Source organism: Budorcas taxicolor, chromosome 19, assembly GCF_023091745.1.
Source record: "Budorcas taxicolor isolate Tak-1 chromosome 19, Takin1.1, whole genome shotgun sequence".
Lineage (NCBI taxonomy): Eukaryota > Metazoa > Chordata > Mammalia > Artiodactyla > Bovidae > Budorcas > Budorcas taxicolor.
Genome location: NC_068928.1, coordinates 47,262,178 through 47,289,474, shown reverse-complemented (window position 1 = coordinate 47,289,474; position 27,297 = coordinate 47,262,178). Strand labels below are relative to the sequence as shown.

Here is a 27,297-nt window from a genome sequence, read left to right as displayed (position 1 = left end):
AGTCAATTCAGGGCTTTACTCTTCTGCATTTGAAAGAGTGTTTCAATCCAAAAAACCCCTCTGATGGCTTTCTAGCCTGCCTGCAGGACTGGTACAGCTGCGCATGTGATTGTTTGAGGCCTCCTGACCTCAGGAGGCACGGGAAGCTTAAAACCTCCTAGGAATGTAGGGGCTTCCGAGGAGTCAAAATCTTTAGAATAGGACTGAGTAAAAGTTTCATTTGTTGAGTCAATGCTTGCTGCTGAATTTTCATATCCTTTATTTTTAGATATAGTTGGTATATAGAAAAACAAGTAGTAGACCTGGTATTAGCAACATTAGATCTTTGAGTTAAGTACCTTCTTTGTTATAACCCACTGCACCTTTGTTCTATAGAGATGTAACTTTAATGCTTTAAGGAGATGCAGATTAAAGAAAAACACTTCAGGGGAAACAAAATTCACATTCATTAAGGAAGAGAGCCAAAAGGTGTTAACAAGCCTCTTGGCCAGAAGATAACGTAAATCACCTGAGACCTTTTGTATACAAAATGATGTATAGAAAGAGTCTGGGCTGCGAACGCTACATAATTTTGTGTTACCCATTGATCTCCATATTTTATCAAAAGTATAAAAGGCCTTCTGAACAATAAAGGATGGGACCAGCTTCTCGGACTAGTCTCTCGGCCTGGTTTCTTGGGAATCTGGCTCCCCCCGTGTCTCTGTCTCTCTTCTTCTCTCCCTTTCCCTCCCTCTGCTCTTTACTTTAATTTCAGGCTGAATCTCCACCTGGGGCGCGGAGGCCCGCCAAGTCTACTTACTTGCCCTGGCTGTTAAGACCCTCGCGAAAGGGAGCTTAAGGCGAGGCACCCTTAGATATTCAAGCGGGCGCCGGTGGCCCAACGTAGATGGTGCAAATTCCTTGTCTGGAATTTTATTGGTCTTCCGCGTAAACCAAGCTATTCAGCCCTCTTCCTCCACTTAATCTTCTTACTACACTATAGTTTCTTAATCTAACCTTATATTAATAAATAAACAAGTCTTTCCACGCCAATGCCGTCCACCCTTCGAATTCCCTGGATCCACCAGGGCTGGACCCCGGCATACTATGACCTCAAACCAATCATTTCTAGTGGTTGCTGTCTAGAAATCTATGATGAGCTAGATTACTCATTTGGACTAGTAGAGCAATAGTTTCTTTTTGTTCTCTTATAACTAGCAGAAGCCAGATAGACACACTCAAACAATTAACCTCTTAGATGACTCAGATAAATAGTAGTCTGGTGTGATACTTAAGCACTCTAAGGAAAATACAGGAATAGGTATAAACAGTTACTTTTAAATTTTTTTTTAATTTTAAAATCTTTATTCTTACATGTGTTCCCAAACATGAACCCCCTCCCACCTCCCTCCCCATAACAACAGTTACTTTTAAACATGAAGACATCTTAGAATCACATAGGAGTGTGACTTTAGCATAGGAGTCAATCTTAAAGATCATCTAAATTTGTGGTTCTCTGCATATACTATGTATAAGAATATCCATACATTTCCTTTTAGCTCCTTAACTTGAGTTCCAGGCATAAACAGAGGGGAGCACAGCAAAATGGATGAGACTGGCCTCTGAAACCAAACTGATTAGGCGCAAATTCTAGTTCCACTCTTTACTGGCTGTGAAACCTGGGAGGCTTACTTAACCTCTCTGAGCCTCAAACCACTTATCTGTGAAAGGAAGAAGAGAGGAACTACCTCACTTGAGTTTCTGAGAGGACTGGATGAACTAATATTTGTTAAACTCTTCGAGAGCACCTGGCACTAAGGACCATATAAGTATTTTAAAAACAAACAAGATCCTGACGGTGATCGTTAAACTGCGCCCTGCTGGTGATGAAAGAAGCATGAATATATATGAGATCTCAGCATCTCTTCACAAGGAAGCAGGAGAAATTCTTCAAGGACACAATGAAATTCACGCTCAAGCAGTGCAACAGACACCAATCGCAAAGAAATGGAGGCTGCAAACAAGACTATGCCAGCAAGGCTGGGCACAGGCTGAGCGAAAGCTGACAGCAATGGATGCAAACAGCTCTAACAGGCAATAGCTGTAGTCATTACCCGAAGGATGGACCAGCCAGCCAGCCAGGAGGGAAGACTCATACATTTATTCTGAGAGCAAGGGTTTTTCTGTCACACTTAGGTGATTGTCGGCTATATGGGCTAAATGTCAGCAGAGTATTACATTTTTTCTCCCAACTCCGAGTTAAAGATCCTCACATGCAAATCAGGTTTTGCAGATCAGAAAATGAAAGGATCTGAGACTTAATATAAAGATGAAAAGAAATTTAAAAGCCATGTAGCAGAGAGTTCTTTTTAAAAAAAGGGTACCTACGTTTGGGGGAGGCGTGTGGGCTGTCGGAGGCGATCTGTCTCATCCGTGTTCCGTGGCAGCTGAGGGCCACCAGTCTGGAGATGATGGCGGTTTTGCCGAACCCAATGTTTCCCACAATCACGACTCCCTGGTTCACACTGGCGTTTGAACTTTGAAGCTGAGCATCTATTTCGTGGAAAACCCAATCCCGACCGACGAACACCGACTCTGTAGTGATGCTGGGCACTTCAAAGAGCAGGGGCTTCAGGGAGATATCGGGAGGTCTGTAAGGTGCAAAGCGGACTGGAAGGAACAATAAGAGAACAGGGGACTTAGGCCAGACTGTCGACACGGAGAGAAATAAAGAGCAAAAAATCAGTATGGTAGAGAAGACCACTGAGAGTTACACTGTGAGGGTATTCTGGGTTATTCAGAAAATAAGAAAACTCTGAATTTTGGTTCTGTACAGACAGGCAATGATACATGAGCTGGAGCTACTTGTGACTGCAGCTGGCAGAACACAAACATGGCTACAAAAGCAGTAACTTATGTTACAGTCAGTCAGTCAGTGTGATACTCAAAATGATTTAACAATAGGGCTGGCCCAGGTGCTGGCAATTAGGAACAGTAGTAAAAACGCAGGGTCCCTCAAGCCTCCTTCTTGGCCTGGGGATAACCTTTAAAATGTTGGCTTGTGGGGATCTGTAGGGTTAGGGTCTCGGGAGAGGCTGGGGTGTGGCAGGGAATCCAGCTGGCTGACAGCATCAGCCCTTTACCAGCCTGCAAGGTCATATTTCAGTATTTAATCACCAACAGGACCACACCACTACACATTGGTCCCATGGAAAGCAATGTGAAGAGAATTTGTCTGTTTCTTTAAAAACACTAATAAAAAACAGTGATTCCTTTAAGTTCATTATGATATTTAAATTATATACATAGCAAGCATATTAGGGGAAGTAAAAGCTCTGATGGTATAAAAGGTTTTCAGTATGTTAAGTGGTCAAGAAAGCAGAAACTCAACTTTCACTAATGTCTCTGCACCTGTACTGCTTATATTCATGCCAATTAAAAAAGATTTCTGGCTTCTACATACATGCACTGGGGACAAATCCCTATTGCTTTCCTCAAGACTTTTCTCTGTGCTTATGTAGTTGTGGGATGTGCTAAGTGCCAAGCATGAGCTCTAAGTGCAATGGTTCTCTAAAAACCTGTAATGTGACTTGGTTTCAATGGTCAGCCTCCTAATAATACTGATGGTAAAAAGAAGTCCTGCCTGACCTCTCACATCTGAGTTAAATGTCTTCTTATCTGTTTTAACAGTAGTTCTAGATGTACCATTAACCTCAGATATACAGATGACACCACCCTTATGGCAGAAAGTGATGAGGAATTAAGGAGCCTCTTGATGAAGGTGAAAGAGGAGAGTGAAAAAGCTGGCTTAAAACTCAATATTCAAAAAACAAAGATCAAGGCATCCGGTCCCATCACTTCATGGCATATAGATGGGGAAACAGTGGAAACAGTGACAGACTTTATTTTCTTGGGCTCCAAAATCACTGCAGATGGTGACTGCAGCCATGAAATTAAAAAGATGCTTGCTCCTTGGAAGGAAAGCAGTGACAAATCTAGAGAACGTATTAAAAAGCAGAGCCATTACTTTGCGTACAAAGGTCCATCTAGTCAAAGCTACGGTTTTTCCAGTAGTCATGTATGGATGTGAGAGCTGGACAATAAAAAAACGTTGCGTGCTGAAGAATTGATGCTTTTGAACTGTGGTTTTGGAGAAGACTCTTGAGAGTCCCCTCGACAGCAAGGAGATCAAACCAGTCCATCCTAAAGGAAATCAATCCTGAATATTCACTGGAAGGACTGAAGCTGAAGTTCCAATACTTTGGCCACCTGATATGAAGAGATGACTCATTGGAAAAGACTCTGAGGCTGGGAAAGATTGAAGGCGGAAGGAGAAGGGGACGACAGAGGATGTGATTGTAGGATGGCATTACTAACTCAATAGACACGAGTTAGGGCAAACTCTGGGAGATGGTTAAGGACAGGGAAGCCTGGCATGCTGCAATCTATGGGATCACAAAGAGTCGGACATGACTGAGTAACTGAACAAGATGTCATTTATTTTTTAATTATTATTATTTTTTAAAATTTTATTTCTGTATCGTTAACCTTAGCACAGTACCTTGACACATAGTAGGTGCTCAATAAATGCTTACTGAAAGATTTAATTAAAAACAAAGCATTACATTCTAACCCCATATTATATTTTGGAGAATAAACGTCAGAGGTGGGAAGGGGATGAGACAGGAGAAAGGAAATCATAAAAGTGGAAATTAGGTCTACTTATGCTAAAGCTGAAACTCCAGTACTTTGGCCACCTCATGTGAAGAGTTGACTCATTGGAAACGACTCTGATGCTGGGAGGGATTAGGGGCAGGAGGAGAAGGGGATGACAGAGGATGAGATGGCTGGATGGCATCACTGACTCGATGGACGTGAGTCTGAGTGAACTCCGGGAGTTGGTGATGGACAGGGAGGCCTGGCGTGCTGCGATTCATGGGGTAGCAAAGAGTCAGACACGACTGAGTGACTGAACTGAACTGACTGATACTGCTTATATTATTCCAGAACACACTTAAACCATTCCAACATCTTAATATAGAATCTGGAGATGGCAGCTTACTTGAGAAAAACACACACATGTAAACACTCTCACTTAAAACTATTGCAAAGCCATCTGAATGATAACTGAGCATTTTAAAAAAGGATAATTCCAAAAGTAGTACAAAAGTTAAAAATATAAAGTCAAACTCTAATAATAGAAGCAAATAGTTTCCTATGTCAGTTTTAAAATATCCCAAATTTTCACTTAAAAAAAGAAAAGGCTGTGGAGATACAGATACATGGTTACTCATAATTTCCTGATTCACATCTGTTTATCAAAATGTACTCTTTTAAAATACATATATAATTACAGAATTAGGTGAAAATTAGACTTTGACTTGCTAAAAATACTCTTAATTCTAGTGCCTTACAGTTAAATAGATTCTACTTTACTTTTCTTTTAAAGTTTACTTTTCTTAAATATTATTTTATTGAGCTATAATTCACATACTGTAACGTTCATCCTTTTAAAGTATGTAAACCAGTGGTTTTTTAGTACATTCACAAAATTGCACAACCATTATTTAATTCCTAAAGATTTTCATCATTGTCCAAAGAAAACCACTTACCCATTAGCTGTCACTCTCCAGTCTCCGTTTCCCTAGTGCCTGGCAACCAAAAAGTTTCTGTCTTTACAGGGTTGTCTATTTGAGACATTTCACATATATATTACCATACAATAGCCTTTGGTGTCTGGCTTCTTCCACTTAGCATGTTTTTGAGGTTCATCCATGCTGTAACATGTACCAGTACTTTTACTGCTGAACAATATTCCATTATATGGATATATCACATTTTGTTTATCCACTTATCATCCGACAAACATCTGGGCTGTTTCCACTTTTTGGCCATTATGAATCATGCTGCTGTGAACATTCATGTACAGGTTTTTGTACACGTGTTTTCAGTTCTCTTGGGTATACTTCCAGGAGCAGTACTGCTGAACGTACTGCTGGGTCATATGGAAACTCTATGTTTTAGCTTCTTGAGAAACTGCCAAACTGTTCTATTTTAGTTTTGTTATTTTTTATGGAAGTAATACATATTCACTACAGAAAATTTAGGAATAGCAGATAAACAGAATAATAATCTTACTTCCACTAGCTAGAGAGAAACACAATTCACTTTTTTCCTGAGTTTTGTCTGTACAAATAGATACTTATTTTTAAAACAAAAATGGTACTATAGATACCATTTCATAACCTGCTTTTCTTGCTTTGCTTAGCAATTCGAAAGTTCTGAAAAAGTGGATTCTGTCAGACTCGCCAGCTTAACTGTTGCTTCAGTGGAAGGACTGATCCTTGGAGCGCTTCACTCCATCCTTTCCAATTATGTCACTTGACAGCAGGGGGCTGTTCACCATGCAAGGGGTTTCCTGGGTAGCTGAGTGCCCTTGGTGGGCAGACACTCACACAGACCTGCTGAGCTCTGGCTGAGCAATCACAGGACTCCCAGAGAAGAAGGAGAGAACAGAAGATCAATTGGCTTGATATGAGTCTAAGAAGAGATCTCAGGTCACAAACAGCTGGTTTCAGAACCAGAATCAAAACCTAATTCTTTTTTTTTTTAATACTGTAGATTAACTCATATATATAGAATCTAGAAAAATGGTACTGATGAGCCTATCTGTAGGGCAGGAATAGAGACACAGACATAGAAGATGGGCTTGTGGACATAGGGGATGGGGAAGGAGAGGGAGGGATGGACCGAGAGAGGAGCACTGTCATGTGTCCACTACCACGTGTAAACAGATAGCTAAGGGGAAGCTGCCATTTAGCACGGAGACCTCAGCTTGGTGCTCTGTGATGACCTAGAGCGGTGGGATTGGGGAGTGAGATATGAGGCTCAAGAGGGAGGAGACATATGTATACATATGGCTGATTCGCACTGTTGTACAGCAGAAACTAGCCTAACACTGAAAAACAATTATACTCCAATTAAAAAGAATTGGTAAATAAAGAAAAAAACTCCTAATTCTGACTCAAAAATCCAGGGTTTTTTTTTTTTTGCATTATATTATGTTGTTTCTCTATAGCATATCAGTATTAAATTTGAAATCTGGTCATCAGTTATATCACTGATGACTAGAACTGAGCGAACTTGGCTGACTGGCTAGGCTAGCTTCTTTCTCCTTCACCTCTCCTGTGCTTCCCTTTAGAAATGGCATGATTGGCCAGAGAGAGAGAAGAGCTTCTCAGACACTCAGGTGCTTTCTAGACTAACAGACTTATCTGTTCAGGTCTACGATTACTTAACATTTTGTCTCAAAAGGGGCTTTCAAGAACATGACCGATGCTGATTTATAATACAGGGTAAGTACAGACTCAACTTCAATGCTGAAGTTTCTGAGAAAAATTCTATTAAGATAACTTGTTCTCACGTTGACGTAATCTCTCATCATATTTTATTCTACTGAGAAAGCTCTGACATTTTGAAAAGTTATTTTAAAAATTTTCTAAAAATGTAATCAATTCACAAAAGCCTCAAGGGAAGAACAGACAAAATTAACCCAGCACCATATGGTAAAACAACTGTAGACACCAAGAACAGCCCAGAAACGATTTCTGTACCTCAGAACCTAAGGCTTTTGTCAGATCAATATGATAAAAGAAAGCCACACTCTCTATGTACCAACAATAAATTTAGGGCATATGAACAAGAAGGCACCCTGGCCTGCGCCGTGGGACATGGAGGTAATGAATACTTTCTGTGGCGTTCGTCTTCCTAAATAAATGTTTCTTTGTTTAGGAGATCAGCTGGCTTCCAAGAGATTTTCTAAAGCAGAAACTATGGAAATAATCCAGTGAGAAAGAACCATTGCAACTGTAGCTGAGCCAAGGGAAAAAAATGAGCTAAACCATACATTTAGCAACAGATTCAGTTCTCTAAGCCCTGGTACCCAAGAAGCGGCTGTCCCAGGGCAGCAAGAGACAGAAAGATTATCCCATGCTTCTCAAAACATTCCCAAGTATACCGACATCTGGAATTTAATTTGAAATTTGTAAAAAAAAAAAAAAAAAAAAAATGATGTGTGGTTGAAGAGAAGGGCAGAATGGATAGATATATGATAGAAATAATAAAACATTAATGACATACTCAAGGCAAGTATATGAGTGTTTATTGTGAAACTTGTCCTTTTGGGGGTATATCTGAAAATATTGCTAATAGAATGTTGAAAGAAAAAGCACCAAAAGGAAAAACATTCCCATAGAGTACACGAATACGGAAAGTTTTGGAAAGCAGTTTTTTTTCCTTTTTAAGAAATGTAATAACCACTCAAGACTCAGATCTGTGTGTACATCTCTTCAATGCAAATTAGGCTTGTGACAGACCAATGAAAGCTCTCTAGGAAACGGTCTCTGTGAGACCATCAATATGAATAATCATGTATCTAGACTTACAGAGAAAACTGACCTTTCTTTAGCTAGAGCAAAGAGTAAACATTTAAAAAACAAACAAAAGTGCATTAGGGCTAATAGACCAGCTTGTCCCAGTGCAAATATAAACAGCTGCAGCCAAAGGAAAAGGGGAAAGGGAAGTGGGGGCAAAAGAGCTCTAACTGGATTTAGACTAAAGCATATTTACTCATGGAAAACAACCATGAATCATTTGAAAAGAAGTCAGTCACAGGACTGGCAGAAGAAAGGGTCTGTGTCATACAGCCAAGGTCTGGTACAAACAGTAGGGTTGTGCTTCCTCACATTCCTCCACAATGGCTGTAAAGTCTAGCCTGGAAGCACCTCTGTTCCTCAGAACAAAAGATAATTTCAGGCTTATTCTTAGGGTTCAGGCTGTGCATGTTATTCTCCACACAGCACAGGAAAAACACAGGTGCTTCAGACAAAACCTGGTATCACATCAGCACCCAACATAAGTCAATAAACATGTTAAGTTTTTCTTAAGTATGCTTATGAAACCAAGGCAGGGCTCATCTGCCTACTGAGTTTCTCGAAGGCTCACACTCCCATTTACAAGAGTCAATCTGTTTAGGGTCTGTTGCTTATTTATGGCACTCAAGAAAAGAACTACAGTAGGCAGGTCCTCCTACCTAAGGAAATGGAGTTTTTGAAAAATGTAAAGCAATTTGAAGCAGGTCCTAAAAAACAATCTAAAGATAACAGCTTGAGAAATGTTCATTCCAGATAACTTCTGCTTTAAAAAAAAAACCAAAAAACAGATTAAATAAAGCAGAGTCACTTTTGGGGTCATCAGGGAAACCTACAGCAGAGTGGATAAAACTAGACTTGGAGCCAGGCTGCCTCAGTTGGTATCCTGTCTCTATTACGCACTAGCTGTGCAACCTTAGGAAAGTTACTTATGTTCTTGATCTCTCAGTTTTCCTCATCCTTAAATCAGGGATAATCATGACATGGCAGGATTAAAGCAAGTTAATACAAAAGTGTGCCTAGGACAGTGTCTGTTGGTTAACTGCCGTTGTGGGTACTTCTGTCCATACCACCAAGCCAAAAAAGAATACAGTGTAACCTAATCACCTTCCTCCCACATACATTTATTTAAAACAAAACAATGAAAAGGATATTGAGAACTCTCCTAGAGCCCTCACCCCTTTGAACTGCTAACTTACATCCCTTCATCCTTTCACCCTCCAACATTTTAAAAAAAATTTTTATTGGAATATAATTGCTTTACAACGCTGGGTTAGTTTCTGCTGTACAACATCGTGAATCCGCCACAACTATACATATATCCCCTTCCTTTTGAGCCTCCCTCCCACCTCACCCCCCATTCCACCCATCAAGGTCATCACAGAGCACCGAGCTGAGCTCCCTGTTCTATACAGCAGTTTCCCACTAGCTATCTATTTCACACATGGCAGTGTTATGCATGTCAACCCTACTCTCTCAAATCGTCCCTCCCTCTCCTTCCCACCCTTGTGTCCACAAATCCACTCTACATCAACGCCTCTACTCCTGCCCTGCAAACAGGTTCATCAATACCATTTTTCTAGATTTCATATATATGCATTAACATATTATATCTATTTTTCTCTTTCTGACTTATTCACTCTGTATAAGAGGCTCTAGGTTCATCCACATAAACGGACTCAATTTTATTACTTTCTATGGCTGAGCACTATTCCATGGTATATACGTACTACTGAAAGAGCCACACTTGCTGTCTTCAGTTCCATAACAGTAACTCATTCTAGTCTAGCTTCCTCCCACATTACTCTGTTGAATTGTTTTGGTTAATGACACTAAAGATGGTCTAACTTTTAAGTCCAGTGAATTATTTCTAGTTTTTATGCTTAACCACAGCTCGGTACTTAATACTTTTAACATATCCCCAATTTTTGAAATAAATTCTTGGGTTTGACATAGTAACACTTTCTTCTAGTTCTTTTTGGGCCCTCTCTTCCTCTTCTTCAATGATTCTTCTCTTCTGCCTCTCTCTGAAATACTGCCAATCTTAGGTTATATATTTTATTGTTTTTTTCTTCTTCATGATCTTCCTGGGCAATCACAAAGGAACAGACTAATGGCTTTTACAGCTATCTAAGCGGTGATGGCTTCTATTTGTCTTCCAGATCCCAGTTCTAAACTCCCGTACAGCATTCTCAGCAACTTATAAGAGTTATCTCTCTGGATTTCCAGTAGGTATCTCAAACTTAAAATGTTTAGAACTAAAGTTTGATCTCATTCACCTTAACCTATTCTTTATTTTCCATTCAATGTCTCAATTCAATATCTCTAATTAAATATTCCCATCTGTCTGGTCTCCCAAGATAGAAACCTGGGACTCATCAGGACTTCTTTCTGGACCTTTATATCTGATTTGTCACAGGACCTATCATTGATTCTTAAGGAATTTCTTTCAGATATATTTCCTGTTTTCTTTTCCCATTCCACTGCTATTTACAGTGATATAACCTCTGGAGGAGCTTCCAGATCATTCTAAGCCTCAGTTTAATTATCTTTAAAATGAGGATAAGAATATCTATTTCATAAGGCTAAATAAGAAAATGCACATTAATTTCTTAGTTCAGAACCTAATTAATCCTCAACTGAGTGACAGTCATATGGTTCAGATTCTCAACATCTCTTGTTTTTCACCATATACTTCAACAAGCTTTTTTAAATATAAATTTATTTATTTTAATTGGAGGCTAATTACTTTACAATATTGTATTGGTTTTGCCACACATTAACCTTATATCCCACACATCCTTCCTGTTTTTAGCCATCAACTACATGTATCTGATAAAATCATGTCAGCATCTACACTTCCACCCTTGTATCTCATCAACTTAACCCTACCACAATCACCCAACCTGGTAAGTCCTTACTAACTAGGGCAGCTCTTGTCATAGGGAATATACATTCAATAATGTTTAATAAATGAATTCATGAATGAAAACAGTGAATATGAATTTTCCATTCTCAACTGCAGGGAAATGTTCACAGACTTGTCTTTGGTAGAACAGGAAGGCCACAGGAAGACAGTTATAGGATGCAAACTCAGGTCTTTGAAAATCACTTGAACTGTACCGTGATAACAAAAATAAATGAATCATCTGTTTCCACCTTTCAGGGATAAATTCTTATTTAAAGTTTACTGTCATAAACAAGAGAGCCATTAAGTAACAATACATTTGGAAAAGAAAAACTGTTATTTTCCGAGCTCTGTGCATATCACAGGGAAGGCCTGGATGCTGGCCAAGACACTGATAATCAAACAATCATATTCCCACAGGAAGCTGGGAGAAGGGAGAAAATGTGCTTTAGAGCTAGTGTCCAAAGAGGATAGAATATATTTTTTTTAAAGACTATTTTCCCTTTCTTTTTGAAAAGTTACTGAGAAGGCTGCCACACACATCCATTTAATAACTAATGTCTTGCTAATGTGACATGTGGGATTTACTTTGTGTAAATAACAACTATATTTAAAATTCCTCATTATTATAGATAAAATATATATTTTAGCTTCTGGAAAACCCAGTTCTAACCATCAAGACAGTCATTTTCTGATGAAAGATGGGTTGATGCTTTGGTTCATCTATAACTTTCATTTTAAAAATCTGGAATCCAATTTCTATTTCTGGCCAACATGAAGAAACATGGACTAGATCTGCCCTCCCACCTAAAACCAAGATAAACAAACAAAGCTCTAGACAGAATATACGAAACAATGGTTTTCAAGACACTAGACAAAGGCAATGAGTAATAATAATCCCTGAGAGATGGAAAACAAATGAGGTAAACTCTATGCCCACTCACAACACTGACAGAATTTTCAGACCACAATGTAGGGAGGGAGAATCCAGTCAGATTCTGACAGACTCCCTTAGCTGAGCAGATGGAACTGAGAATCCAGGGAGACTAAGGCAGTGACAGTTCAGAGGAGAAACAGCTATAAAGAAATAATTCTGGAAACCTGTGGAGTAACCTCGAGTCATCAGAGCAGTGACTGACACAAGTGTGAGGATTGAAGAGAGTACCTGCCGCTTACATGGGGCCAGCAATAGTGCCTGTTTCTTCCAGCCATAATGGAAAACCTCACAATGTACAGGACACTGAATATATCCAGGAAGATCTTGACTCAGCAGTACAGAATAACGACACCTGCAAATATTGTTCTGATTCTACTTCAATCGTAAGGACCAGACCCCAAACTGATTATGCTATTTCCAAATAACTAACGCACATTCCAGAAAAAAAGTTGAAGAGTACTTATAGGAATACAAAAATATGCAACACCCAATAAGGTAAAATTCATAATGCTTGGCATCTAAGTGAAGATTAACAGGCATGCACAGAAGTGGGAAAATATGAACCATAATTAGGAGAAAAACCAATCAATTGAAACTGACCCAGAACTGACACAGATGTTAGAATCAGCAGAGAAAAGTATTAAAAACCATGATTATAACTATATTCAGCATGTTCAAAAGGGACATGGAAGATACAAAAGACCCAAATTGCACTTCTAGAGAAAAAAAATCAGAAATGAATAAAACACCTACATGGGATTTGTGACAAATCTGACATTACAAAAGATGAGTAACCTTAAAAGACATAGTAATAAAAGCTATGTAAAATTAATATACAGAGAGGGACTTCTCTGGTGGTCCGGTGATTAAGAATCTGCCTGCCAGTGTAGGAGACATGGGTTTAATCCCTGGTCCAGGAGGATTCTACATGCTTTGGAGCAATTAGGCCTTTGCATCACAACTAATGAACCTGCATTCTAGAGCCTGTGAGCCACAGCTACTGAGCCAGAGTGCCACAACTACTGAGGCCTAAACACCTAGATCCTGTGTTCAACAGTGAGAGGCCACTGCAAGGAGAATCCTGTGCACCACAATGAACAGCAACCCCACTCACCAAAACTAGAGAAAGCCTTCATGCAGCAACAAAGACCCAGTGCAACCAAAACCAAATAAATAAAATACACAGAGAAAATAGATAAAAAATTTCAAATTATTTAAAAAAATTAAAAAAGCATCAGTGAACAGTGAGACAACTCCAAGTTGTCAAATATGAAGTGTAATTAGAGTCTAGGAAGGTGGGGGACAAAAAATACATTTAAAGAAAAATGGTTATAGAATTTTCAAAATGATAAAAACTATAAATTTCCTGATCAAGGAAACTCAATGAGATTCAAGTGAAGAAACATGAAGAAAATGACACCAAGGCAAATCATAGTCAAACTGCTCACAACTAGTGATGAACAAAAAATCTTGAAAGCAATCAGAGAATAAAAAGACACATTAAGTACAGAGGAAAAAACATAAGGACGATAGCAGATTTCTTGTAAAAAATAATGCAAATGAAAAGGTAGTAGACCTAAAGGTTTTATTTATGGAAAGAAAAAAAAAATGTCAATCTAGAATTCTATACCCATTGAAAATATCTTTCAAAAATAACAGTGAAATAAAGATTTTTCATACATATAAAAGCAAAAAAATTAATAATTAGTCACCAGTAGATCCGTAATATAAGAAATGTTAAAAGAAGTCCTTGAGGCAGAATAAATATGACACCAGATAGAAAAATACAAAGAAAGAAATAAAGAGCACCAGAAATGGGAACTATGTGAATTAACATATAAGATTTTTTAAAAAACTGGGGTGGGAGGTGGGTTCATGTTTGGGAACTCATGTACACCCGTGGTGGATTCATGTCAATGTATGGCAAACCCAATACAGTATAGTAAAGTAAAATAAAGTAAAAATAAAAATAAAAAAAATAAATAAAAGATAACGACCTTTACATGGGGGGTGGCAGATTATAACATTTAAGTAAGTAAACTGTCTCACAATAACATAAAGGCCGGGAGGACAGAAACAAAATTATACTATAGCAAGCAAAACAGTTACCATAACAGGCTTGAGACTGCTACCCTGAGAAAGCCTGCTTGCAAGGCTGGTCCTCACCTGAAGTTTGGGAATGTGGATTTCAAGAGGATTCCCATGATTCCCAGAACTAAAAAGAATGGCTCACTGTGCCTAATTTGTTTGTACAAACAATACTGCTTATGCTGAATGCTTGCTTTTCTTCTGGGAGTCTGGAATTTTGGTATGTTTTAGGCAAGGAGGTCTATATAAAAACTTCGGGCACTGAATCTAATGAGCTCTCATGTTCACACATGTCACAACTCATTGTTGGAGAAATCAAATGCATCCTGTGTGACTTTACTGGGAGAGAATACTTCAAAGCTTCTGTCTGGTTTCCTCTGGACTTTGCCCCATGCATCTTTTCCCTTTGCTGATCTTGCTTTATTACCTTACTGTAATAAAGCATAACTATGGGAATGACTATATGCTGTGGACTGTAAGTCCTTCTAGTCAGTTAGTGAATCTGGGGGGAGGGCACCCCAAACACAAGTATTATAAATGCCTTGAAAAACTAATCAAGAGAGACCACATTTTTGGCTCATAAAAAATTGTGAATAAATTTAAAAGAATTCATGCTGTTCAAAGTATGGTCTTGACCATAACACAACTAAATTAGGAATCAATAGCAGAAATTTATCTGGAAATTCCTGCAAAATATCAATGAGTTGAAGAAAATATCAAAAAGCAAAACAGTATTTTAAAAGTGAGAATACAAAATCTGTGAACTACAGCTAATGCATTACTAAATAAAGAAATTTATAGCATTAAAATGCCTATGTTAGGATAGAAGAAAGGTCTATGTCAATGACCTTATCTTTTACCTCAGCAAATTAGAAAATAAAGAAAAAAATCCCAAAGTAAGCAGAAGGAAACAATAAAAATTAGAGTGGAAATAAACAGAATAATAAAAAGAAAAACAACAGAAAAAATTAATGAAAATAAAAATAAAATTACAATAAGCTTAATAAAACTGATAAGCCTCTAAGCAGACTAATAAGGAAAGAGAGAAGACATACAATACCAGTAGGAACAGAATAAAAAATGATGGGCAAAATGACTAAAAAGGGTAAGGGGATACTATGAACAACTTTACACCAATAAATTTCAACAGGTTATATAAAAGAGACACATTTCTTGAAAGATACAAACTAATGAAACCCACTAAAAAGGAAACACATAGCCTGATATCTAATAAAGTAATTGAATTGATAGCTAAAATCTCTTCATAATGAAAACTCCAGACCCTAATGGCTTCATGAACAAATTCTACCAATAATTTAAGGAAGAAATAATATCTATTTTATACAAACTCTTTATAAACCTAAAGAGAGACTACCTTCTCATTACTATGATATTAAAGCCAAAGATATTGCAAGAAAACTACAAACCAATATATCTCATGAACATAGATGCAAAAAACATACACAAAATTATAGTAAATTGAGGCCAATATAAAAAAAAAAACATCATGATCAAGTGGATTTTATACCTGGAATTCAAAGTTGGCTTAACATTTGAAAAATCAATGTAATTTATTACATTAACAAAGTATAAAAGAATACCTTATATGATTATTTCCACATATAGAGAGAAAAACCATTTGACAAAATCCAACACAAAATTCTTGATTAAAAAAAATAATCAAACAACTCTTAGCAAACTAACGAAAGTAGTTTCAATCCAATAAAGTACATCTATTGAAAACCTAGAGTGAAAAACTGAATGCTGTCTCCCAAAGATCAGAATAAGGCAAGGATTTCTGCTCTCTTTGCTTCTATTTAACATTGTACTAGTTCTAGTCAGAGTAATAAGGCAAGAAAAAGAAAAAGGAAGAAATGAAACTATCTTTGTTTGCAAACAACATGATTATCTATGTAGAAAAGCCTACAGAGTCTATAAAAAAGCCATAAGAAATAACAAGTGAGTTTAGCAAGGTTTCAGGATACAGGAACAACATACAAAAATAAAAAATCAATAGTACTTCTATATAATTGTTGATTAGCAATGGACAATTAGAAATCAGAACAAAAGCAATACTATTTTTAATAGCATAAGAAATACAAAATACTGAAAGATAAATATAACAAAATATTTTCAACATCTGTACAATGACAAAACATTTCTGAGAGAAGGAAGACCTAAATGAACAGAGAGACATATTATGTTCATGGACTGGAACATTCAACATTGATAAAAAGTCAGTTTTCCCCAAATTGATCTACAGATCCAATGCAGTCCCTGTCAAAATTCCTGCAGACTTTTTGGGTAGAAATTTATAAGTTTCACATGGAAATACAAAGAACCTAGAAAAGCCCTGAAAATAAACAGTAACAGTGAAGGGTTAACAATCCCAATTTTAAGCTTTATTACCAAGTTATAGTAATCAAGAAGGTGTGGTATTAGCATCAAAACAGACAAAGATTAATGGAACAGAAGTAGTTTAGAAAGAGATCCATACATATATGGATGACTGATTTTTGACAGTACAAAGGTGCAAAAGGAATTCAGTAGAATAGTCTCTGCAACGAAGGATGTTAGAACAAATAGAAATCTATATGCCAAAAAGAAAAACCAAAAACTCTGATACATACAATGCACCACATATAAAATTAACTCAAAATCAATCAATCACCTAAACATAAAACTTAAAATTGTGAAATTTCTAGAAGAAAATATAGGAGAAAGTATTTGTGACTTTTGGTTTGCTAAAGAACTCTTACATACAATGTCAGAACAATCCATCAAAAACAAAAATTCTTAAGCTGAACTTCTAAAAACTTCTGTTTCAAAAGATACTGTTAAGAGAATGAAAAAACAAGCCATAAACTGGAAAAACACATTTGCAAAGTGGTGGTGGTTGGTTTAGTTGCCAAGTCGTGTCTGACTCTTGTGACAACTGTATGTAGCCTGCCAGGCTCCTCTGTCCATGGGATTCTCCAGGCAAGAACATGGAGTGGGTTGCCTTCTCCAGGCATTTCCTTCTCCAGGGGATCTTTTCGACCCAGGGATCGAACCCCGGTCTCCTGCATTGCAGGCAGATTCTTTACTCACTGAGCCACAAGGGAAGTACACATCTGATAAAAGACTGGTATCCAAATTATGTAACAAACTCTCAAAACTCACTAATAAGAAAAGAAACCACCCAATGCAAAAGTAGACTTGATATCTGAACAGACACTTCACTAAAAAAGACATTTGATGGCTAATAATCATATGAGATGATTAACAATAAGCACAATGTTGTACAGCAGATTCCTAGAACCTTTTTATCTTGCGTGACTCAAACTTCTCATGCCCACTAAACAGCAACTCCCCATTTTCCATTCCCTGCAGGCCTTGGCAACCACCATCTGGCAATTAGTGTTTATACGCAACTGTTTCCCATTCCTAACACCCCAGTGTACTGAACTAAGTACAATAAGCTATTGTATTGCTATTATTATAGTAAAGATTTTTATATTATATTGTCTCTGATATAAGATAGCATGGTGGTTAAGAGCACAGGCTCCAGAGTCTACCAGATATGAAATGAATCCTCGTACTGCCAATGACTAGACATTGTAACTCTAAGCAAGCTATAAACCTCCCTAAGTGCCCAGTTTCTTTACTACTACCACTTGCATCAAAGAGTTATGAGGATTAAATAACATGTTTAAAACTCTTAGCACTGTGTCTGTAAAGAATAAGAACCCCAATAAATGTAAGCTATCATTTGTTATCTATTTAAAAGTTTCCTATTCTCAGCATTTGTCTTAGCGTTTTGGGAAGTCTATTGTATTCTATTAATGTGAGGATAAAAAAGGTAAAAGGCTTAGTTTACTCTGGGAAATAATACTTTTGGTCTTTAAATAACTTGAATATTAAATTTCAGCTTTCAGACATTGGTCTTATAGAAGAACATTTGCTGAGAAAAACTTTGAAGTCATTTCTGAGTGGAATTTTCAGGAAGGGAACAATGATCTTTGAAAAACAGTTAAAGAAATAGGGAAAATCCAACTCTCCCTAATGTTGCCACTTTTTACATGTTTCTTCACATTTAATACTTCAAAATGTAGGAAAAATATAAAAACAGTAAAGATTTTAAAATGTGAAACATCTGATGAAAAGTATATAACTATTTCAACATTGTTTTTTGTAATTAGATTGTTGGTCTTGAAGGTGAGATTTTTACTGGAGAATCAGAATTGACTAATTACTTGAAATTTAAGATTAAACATTTTTAGACTGAACACTCAGTGATGAAATAGCTATGATCCTACAAAGGAAATTCTCCAGTGCTATATTTTATTAGTATCTGGGGAAGTTATTCCATAAAAAATATTTTATTACATACTGCAAGGTTGGAACGCTTAAGATCATTTTACTGAATCAAAAATGTTTTACAAAGTGTTACCTAAATAAATTTCCTGGCATTATGGTAACTTTAACAAGATTTAGTCACTTTTGGAGAAAATAAATAGAAGGATTAACTGGGAAGCTATTCTTTAAATCTAATTTAGATCAAAACATAAAAATGGCTTAATGGTTATTTATTTTTCTTTATTGCACTTAAGGCATTTAAAAATATTTTCAGTGACTTATTCCTGCAGAATTAATTATCATGATTAGAATTTCTTTCATGTTACTCCACAGCCTTTCTTTAAGTAGTGTGTTATTTACTGCAAGAGGCTGATCCATGCCTGTTAGAAGATTAAATGGTTTATAGACTCTTCTCTCTCTCAAAGGTTAATTCTTTCTTTTCAGGTCTTTCTGGGGGAACTTTGGTGTATATTAGCCACTGTTCATGCTTTCAAATTTTAAGATAAAACTTACCAACTAAAGCTGGTTTACATAAAAACCAGACCAGTGGGCCTGTCTGTAGCTACTTTAACAAGTAGTGATCCATTTAAAAAAATCAATGTATGGCAAAACCAATACAGTATTGTAAAGCAAAATAAAAATAAAAATTAAAAAAAAAAAATAAAGAAAGGCAAAAAAAAAAAAAAATTAGTTTGACTACTCCAAAAAGTATAAATCCTTTTCTAACAGACATTCAAAGACATCCAGTTTGAGCACTGCATTTTTAAATTTTAGGGTACTATGCCAAAGAGCTGGCTAGGGGTGAGAGCATCACCTCATAAGCCAAAACCTACAACCTACTTGAATATTTATACATAGGCAGTTATGCGCATGCAACTTTATTTCTGGATTTTCAATTTACCTAAAAAGAAAGAAATTTAATCTTGTAAAAACAAAACAATGAACAATGAGACAGAAAAGACTGATGGAAATATCCCCTTGTAACTGTGAGAGCAAGCCAGGCAATGATGAAGATGACTAAGCAACCTCAGGGATGTGTGACTCAGTGGTTTAATGCAAGCTGATTAGCTTCATGACATACATCTTAGTCATCTTTAGAAAGGATTCATTGTTTTGGAAAAGGAAGGGACTCATAAATGGCATGAAGCACTGATTTTATTTGATAAAAATTCAATTATTTGCTTTGACAAAGCCAAGTTAACTGTGGCAGGGTCCATTTCACATCAGTTCTGCCAGTGAGTAAAGACTGTCACTTGCATATATGCCCCCCCAACCTGGTGTCTATTAAAGTGGCTATTGCCTAAATCCAATGCCTGTGAATGGCCATTTATGTAATGGTATTTAGTCAAAGTCCTAAGGAAACCAACACATATCGAGAAATGAAACTTTAATAAGGAGCGTATAATCTCTTTAAGCACAACAGCGTGATTATGGTTTCATATCAGGTAGGTTCCAGCATCTTATCATTAATAATCTGTTATTAATTTACCCCAAGTAGCTACCACTATTCAGTCATTATGCTATGGTATGCTCTGTGTATTTTAACGCCCCTGATTCCATTTATATATTCCGTCATAAGATTTACAATATTTATGCATAAAAACCAACACCCTCTTCTTTCCTTTTACTGGACAGCAAACTTCGTTTCCGTCTTTTTCTGGGTAAAAAGAGATTCCATTAGGATGGTCAGAAAGAGTGAGAAGTTTCAGGTCTAGCACGGAACTCCACATTTACACAGTGTGATTAAATTAAAAGTGGACCCTCAAAACAATTTTTAAGACTTGAGTTAAACACTTGAAGGTTTCAAATTAGTATCTGTCAAGGACAGTCAGGCTTTGGGACCCAAAAGGCACCTGCAGTAGGTTAGTCAGCTGTATCCTCTGCACTGGGACACAATCTACTGTAACTCTTTTGTCATTAGAGTTCAAGCTTTTGGATGGTTGCCAGCTAGGAAACTACTCACTTGCTGAACTAAGACTCTGACCAGTGCACTCATGTGACCTCCTTCTCATTGTTGGGCTGGGTCTCTGGAAACATAAATTTCACTACAACAGTTGTTCAAAACAGCTGTCTTGAGAAAGTGAAGAAAAAAAAAGTTGTTTTTTTTTTTTTTTAAACTAATGAAGCAAATGTTAATACTAATGCCCAACTTGAAGATCCAAACTGTAGCTCGTGGATTATCCCAGCAACTTTTGCTTCAAGCAGTCAAAAGACTATTATTATGGTCAAACAACTGCAGTTATTATTAAGGTAACTGCTAAATGAACTATGCCTATACTATTAAACCATGTCCATGAATAACTTCTAACCAACTCTCAAACTACACTTTCCCACATTTCTGCAAACAGGCTGTGTGATCCTTAAAGGTATAAAACTAATTGTCAATGACAATAGTATCCTCTAAATTCGTTTTTCCTAAAGTGTGATCTTGGAACCCCTGAGGCTTCTCAAGAAGCTTTTAGGGGTCCACAAAGGCAAAACTATTTTCATAATACTAAGAGGTTATTTGCCTTTTTTCACTCTCATTCTCTCACAAGGGTCGGGTGGAATTTTTCAGAGCTTACATGATGTTAACATACAATGGGTCTATTAAAAAAAGAAAAGAGCAAGTATTTTAACAATTTCTCAGTTTTAATTTATAATGTGGCAAATATCAATTGATATAACTCACATAACACAAATGTTGTAGGGTCCTCAATAATTTAAGTGTGTAAAGAATTCCTGGGACCAAAAAGTTTGAGAATCTCTGCTCTAAACAAACTAGTATGGGACTGCCTGTATGAAGTGTCCAATGATTGCCACCTCTTCAAATATTCAAGGGATTTTGTTTCAGATAATCTCTATCCTTGAAATCTGTCCATAAATTTAATACCTACTGGATGTACTACATTGCACATGACCATTAACTACCTTCTGTGAAGATGCAGGTTCATTTAAAACCAGAACTGTAATTAAAAACTATCTAACAGTACTTGTTTGAGTTATACTTTAAAATATAGAAAGATGTATCTCTAATGTAGAAAGATATATCTTAATGTACACTTAAAAAGGTCTTCAATCACTTTATTACTTTTTGGGGGTAAAGCTGCTTTACTTCAATCATAACCAGAGTTAGGGAAAGATATAAAACTGAAATACAACTGCAATTTGTATGTTCCTTTAAATAAAATTAGAAAATGTGATGTGACATGTTTTTTTAAAAATTATGCCAGGAAAACAATATGATTCTGTTTCTATAATAAAATGTAATGTTTTAGATATAACAATCACAAAGTATAAAGGCTTGTGGAGAAGGCAATGGCACCCCACTCCAGTACTCTTGCCTGGAAAATCCCATGACAGAGGAGCCTGGTAGGCTGTAGTCCATGGGGTCGCTAAGGGTCAGACATGACTGAGTGACTTCACTTCCACTTTTCACTTTCATGCATTGGAGAAGGAAATGGCAACCCACTCCAGTGTTCTTGCCTGGAGAATCCCAGGGACGGGGGAGCCTGGTGGGCTGCCGTCTATGGGGTTGCACAGAGTCGGACACGACAGAAGTGACTTAGCAGCAGCCAAACAGGTCTACAGAAACACAAGGAAGTCTGTTCTCGTTTACTTTCCTTTCTTGTCAATGTCTAAGCTACAGAATTCATTTGTAAACAGTAATCAAGATAACATGTTTTTGAGGGAAGGTTATTGTCTACGGCCTCAAAGTTCTAAATTAACATAAACTAATTTTAGAAGACAAAATACTTCTTAGTAAACACTCATCTCATGGATTACTGCACTCATGTGGATGGCATGTTCCAATCTCTGACTGCTAAAACGTGAAAGAAAAGACAACTTTAAGGAACTGAAACAGTAACATCATAATATCGCAGCATTTTCATCAATGGATGTCTTGCTGATCCTGTTAACTACACCAACTGTCTCACTGTATCTCACTGTGCACACTGTTCACTGAGCCCAGGGTAGGCAAGGTGGGAGCAGGGAAGCTGGAAGAAAACTCAAGGAGTCCTCGGAACTGCAAACATGTTTATTCTCTCCTGAGTGGCGTGGCAGCTGTGGCGGCAGACAATGCTGTATTCTCTCCTCTTGTGGTTGACCCAGCGGACACAGCCTTAACGCAGCCTCACCACCATAATGCAGCCGCAAAGACTTTTTCAGGTGGAGCTTATATTTGCTTATAGAACATATGTAGCCTGTGGTCAAGCGATTACCTTGTGATGTGCATGTGCAATGTTATAAGTGATCTTGCTGCTAAGCTGCTAAGTCGCTTCAGTCGTGTCCGACTCTGTGCGACCCCACAGATGGCAGCCCACCAGGCTCCCTCGTCCCTGGGATTGTCCAGGCAAGAGTACTGGAGTGGGGTGACCTTAGCTGTTACATAATCATTATTTACGAAATGTGGGGCGAGAGCGAGAGGTTGTGGGGCGAGGGAGACCGACCACGCCATCTTGGCTGATTTGCTCTTTCCCTACAATGGACACCTCATGCAAAGAGTTGACTCATTGGAAAAGACTCTGATGCTGGGAGGGATTGGGGGCAGGAGGAGAAGGGGACGACAGAGGATGAGATGGCTGGATGGCATCACTGACTCGATGGACATGAGTTTGAGTGAACTCCGGGAGTTGGTGATGGACAGGAAGGCCTGGCGTGCTGTAATTCATGGGGTCGCAAAGAGTCGGACACGATTGAGTGACTGAACTGAACTGAACAATGGACGAACTCCATCTTTAAGTATGAATGTAAACAATAAGTTGAAACCCTATCTGCAAGGGACAGGATATTAGTTTTGTGAGGAGTGCATTATTCAGGTGGAGAGCTTCCTAAAGATTTAGGTACGCTTTGGAAAAAATCTTTGGATGCACTTTAGGCTGAAGCTCGGTGAAATGGAAAAGATTTTTGTTGTATTCTTTACACAGCTGATATCTATGTGTAAACATCAAACTCACCAGAGTGTATTTGTCAAACATCTTACTAAATCTTTAGATACTAAGCAGACATGTGCCATCAAGTATCAGTGGAGCCCAACATGAAGAGGTCTCAAAAACACACAGTTGAACCATCTGTAAAACAGATAGCCAGTGGGAAGCTGCTATATAGCACAGAGAACTCAGCTCAGTGCTCCTGATGACCTAGAGGAATGGGATGGGGGTGGGGTGAGGAAGGTAGTAGGGAGGCTCTAGAGGGAGGGTATATATGTATAAGTACAGCTGATGCACCTTGTTTTACAGCAGAAACTAACACAATGTTGTAAAGCAATTATCCTCCAATTAAAAAATATTTTTAAAATACACTACCAAAAAACACACAGCTGTATTATACAAAAAATACACGTCATTAATTTTGTTTTTGATGTAGTGTCAAATCCATTATTTAATGACTAGCAAAGCAGAAAATATTATCAACAATATCAGTATGTTTTTCAGAATGTGATACAAGGTTATGCCAATGTGGTAGATTTCCATTCAAATCTTAGATAAGATTAACAGTTGTAGCCAATCTTCTTTATTATAGCCATGCATTTTGGCCTTGGCACAAATAATTTATTTGGTCTTTGATTAAATTTATTTAGGCTTTGGACATAATCTACCAGCATCAAAATAGTACTTGACATAATTCCACTTTCTGGGATAAGCAACTAGTATGTGGCTAACTGAAGAAATGATGAAAAGCAGGATGGACAGGATTGGGAACTAAAACCATGAATGAGGGTATCGACTCCCCACTGTTGGTGACAGGTATGGTAACTGTAGCAACACAACCAATTACTTCGCGCTCACAGTTGCCTAGCCATCAATGAAAAACCATCAGCATAATGACTTCCAGAATGGACAGCAGGCATGTGTTTTTTGAGTCCCTTCTTGTGTGAACTATGCATATGGTGCTACACAGATTAGAGCAGGGCATGGGATGGGGTGAGGAGAACAGAGCAAAGATGAAGACAGTCTAAAGATAAAATAAGCTGCACCCGATGTAGTAGAGCTATGGATTTCTAGATACGAGAAAAAGCGAGACCATTTGTTAAAGACTATCACAGATTGGTTGTGCAAATAAGAGGCACAAGCAGAGATACCAATAACAGGCTTCTCAACTAGACTGTGGTTTTAACGAGATGAAAGTCTTCAAAAAGATCAGGTGCCTGACTGAAGAAGCACAAAGAGCCTAAAGGAGGTATCTGAGTGGGAAAGGATAAATTGTTTACATGCTGCCAGAACAGAACTAGGGGCACTAAAATTCTAAGAAAATATTTTATTTAACTAGAAATGGCCACTAGACTATAAATGAGATGCATTCTTTAATGAAACACATAATTATCAGCATCAAATTCACCTGAAATAGGGTGAGGGCTGAAATTGATCAATAATTACTTCTAAGATCCAAGACCTTCAAAGCCTTTCCCCCATCAACTCCAGCCCTTTCTACTTGTTTTCTTTCAGAATTTCAAGGAATCAATGCTTCCAACTGTTGGTAATCCCACTGTCTTTCTACGATGATTACAACATATTTGTGTTCATCTTTCTCTCTAGATACAGAAGTGAACTGGTGACATGCTCACATCTTAAGGGAGGCTTACATAAGTGTGAAAATTGGAACTAAAGGAACTTTTTGCCTACCGCCCATTTCCATTTTCCCCTGGGTATCCCCATCCAATGCCCTTCTGTGGTTCTAACCTCTTAAATCCTGTTGCGTGCGAGCACCGGCCATGCTCTGTCTTGGCATTCGAAGAGAAGTTCTCAAAGGCGTATGTCTCTGTTCATCCAGGTAAGCGAGGTCCTCCAAGTGGGCAGAGCTTGTGGCTGATAAGACAAAAGCGATTAGTCAGAAGACAGAAATTTAGAAAACTTTCAGTTAGTCTGTATCTCCAAACTTTGGAATGAGAGCAGACGCTTTACCAAGAACTTGCTCAACTCAAAGTCCTCATCAATGTCTGAAACACGGGCTGGAGAAACATGTTAAGAGTTGTCCGCAGCTCCTCCTTCACTATGAAATGCCTGAGTTTATGGAGAATACTTCCAACAGGCTGGCAAACACACTACCTGACAGCACAGATGATTAGTGTTTGCTTCTTTTGGGTCACAAACCCATTTGTGTAAACACCATCAGTGGAGAAATCTGTTCCAAATTATATTAAGCTGTAAAAGAATCATGAAATTCTATCTTCGAGATTTTCCCTTCACGGTAAAGAATGAAATATGAAAACAATTTTTACATGTGTGTATATATATGTATAGAATGGAAAGGTGGACACCCGGGACAATGAACAGAACTGCACATACTGGGCTGGCCAAAAAAGTTCATTCAGGTTTCCTCCCCCGCCCCCACCCCCGTAAGATGTTATGGAAATGTTACGATTTAGGGAACTGCCTATGTTCATGAATTCCAAAAACCATGCTGTTGCTCTCTGAAGATAATCAAGTAGTAATGGCTTCCCACTGCATCTGTAACTCTTTAAACCCCTAACCTAGCCACAAAAGAGAGAAAATGGTAGAAGAGGGTGGGAATGTATTGCCACTGCTATACACTGAGAGTTGGGTCCACTTACAATGAAGAGAAAAGTGAAGAAATCAACAATCAGGCAGTACTGAAGACAAAAAAGTTTTTAACAAAAAAAGAAAAAAAAAAAACCCACCAAACCTCTGTCAGAAAATGGTTGTTTAGGACTTCCCTGGTGGCCCAGTGGTTAAGAATCTGCCTGCCAAGGCAGGGGACACGGGGACACTCCCTGGTCTGGGAAGACCCCACAGGCCATGGAGCCACGAAGCCTGTGCACCACAACTATCGAGCCTGCGCTCCAGAGCCCGGTAGCGGCAACTACTGGAGCCTCTGTGCCCCAGAGTCAGTGCTGAGCAGCAAGAGAAGCCCCTGCTCACCACAGCCCACGTAGTAGCAAAGGCCCAGCACGGCCTAAATAAAGAAAATTGTAAAAAAACATATGTTTCAAATAACTGTTAATTCAATCTGTTGCCAACTATGTAGGGTGCGCTGGGGGTTAGTTCAGTAATTCCATGACAATGATTTACTGAGAGCCTTCTATGCGCCAGGTTTTGTTCTCACTGGCTTTGTTGCCAGTCTGCCTCTGTGACTGTTTTATAGAGAGTGGGTGAGAGGAAGCACACTGAGATCCCTGCTGACTGCTGAGTTCCAATGAAGCATTGTCCACATCCCCAAACAAGGTAGGACACAAACAACAAGAAAGTGGGTTATGAAAAGTGGCACAAAGAGAGCTACAAAGTGTTCTATGAGCTGAAAAAAAAGAAAAGATGGAGAAGATCGAAGAGAGGGCGAGGGAGAGAGAAAAGAATGCACAAACAAGGGCAAGAGACATTTATCCCCTTCACTCTTCAATTACTGCAACTGTTTTATTTACCTGGATCTACTGGAAATTCAGACAAAAGGAATTTATCTAAATTATACATACAGTTTTTAAAAAGAAATAAAAGCCTCTGAAAGTTAGTCCAAGGAACTCAAATCAAGAAAGGGAAGACAAATACCACATTACATACCAGGGGGAGGAAGAGGATATCAGAAGAATAAAAAATAATCTTGATTTATGCATTCTGAAAAACTATCCAGAATAGATAACTATCTAATCTCTTATTTAAAAATACCAGGGACAATGACACTACCCC

At 38.0% G+C, this 27,297-nt stretch overlaps 1 protein-coding gene across 1 annotated transcript in view; it reads right to left on the bottom strand.

Moving 5' to 3' along the window:
* TANC2 (tetratricopeptide repeat, ankyrin repeat and coiled-coil containing 2) overlaps window positions 1-27,297 on the bottom strand; it is a 326,281-nt gene that overhangs the window by 90,097 nt on the left and 208,887 nt on the right. The window contains exons 8-9 of the mRNA XM_052658122.1: window positions 25,339-25,464; window positions 2,368-2,649 (exon numbers count right to left, since the gene is read on the bottom strand). Coding sequence (XP_052514082.1) covers window positions 2,368-2,649; window positions 25,339-25,464 — 408 coding nt within the window. The remainder of the gene's footprint in view (window positions 1-2,367; window positions 2,650-25,338; window positions 25,465-27,297) is intronic.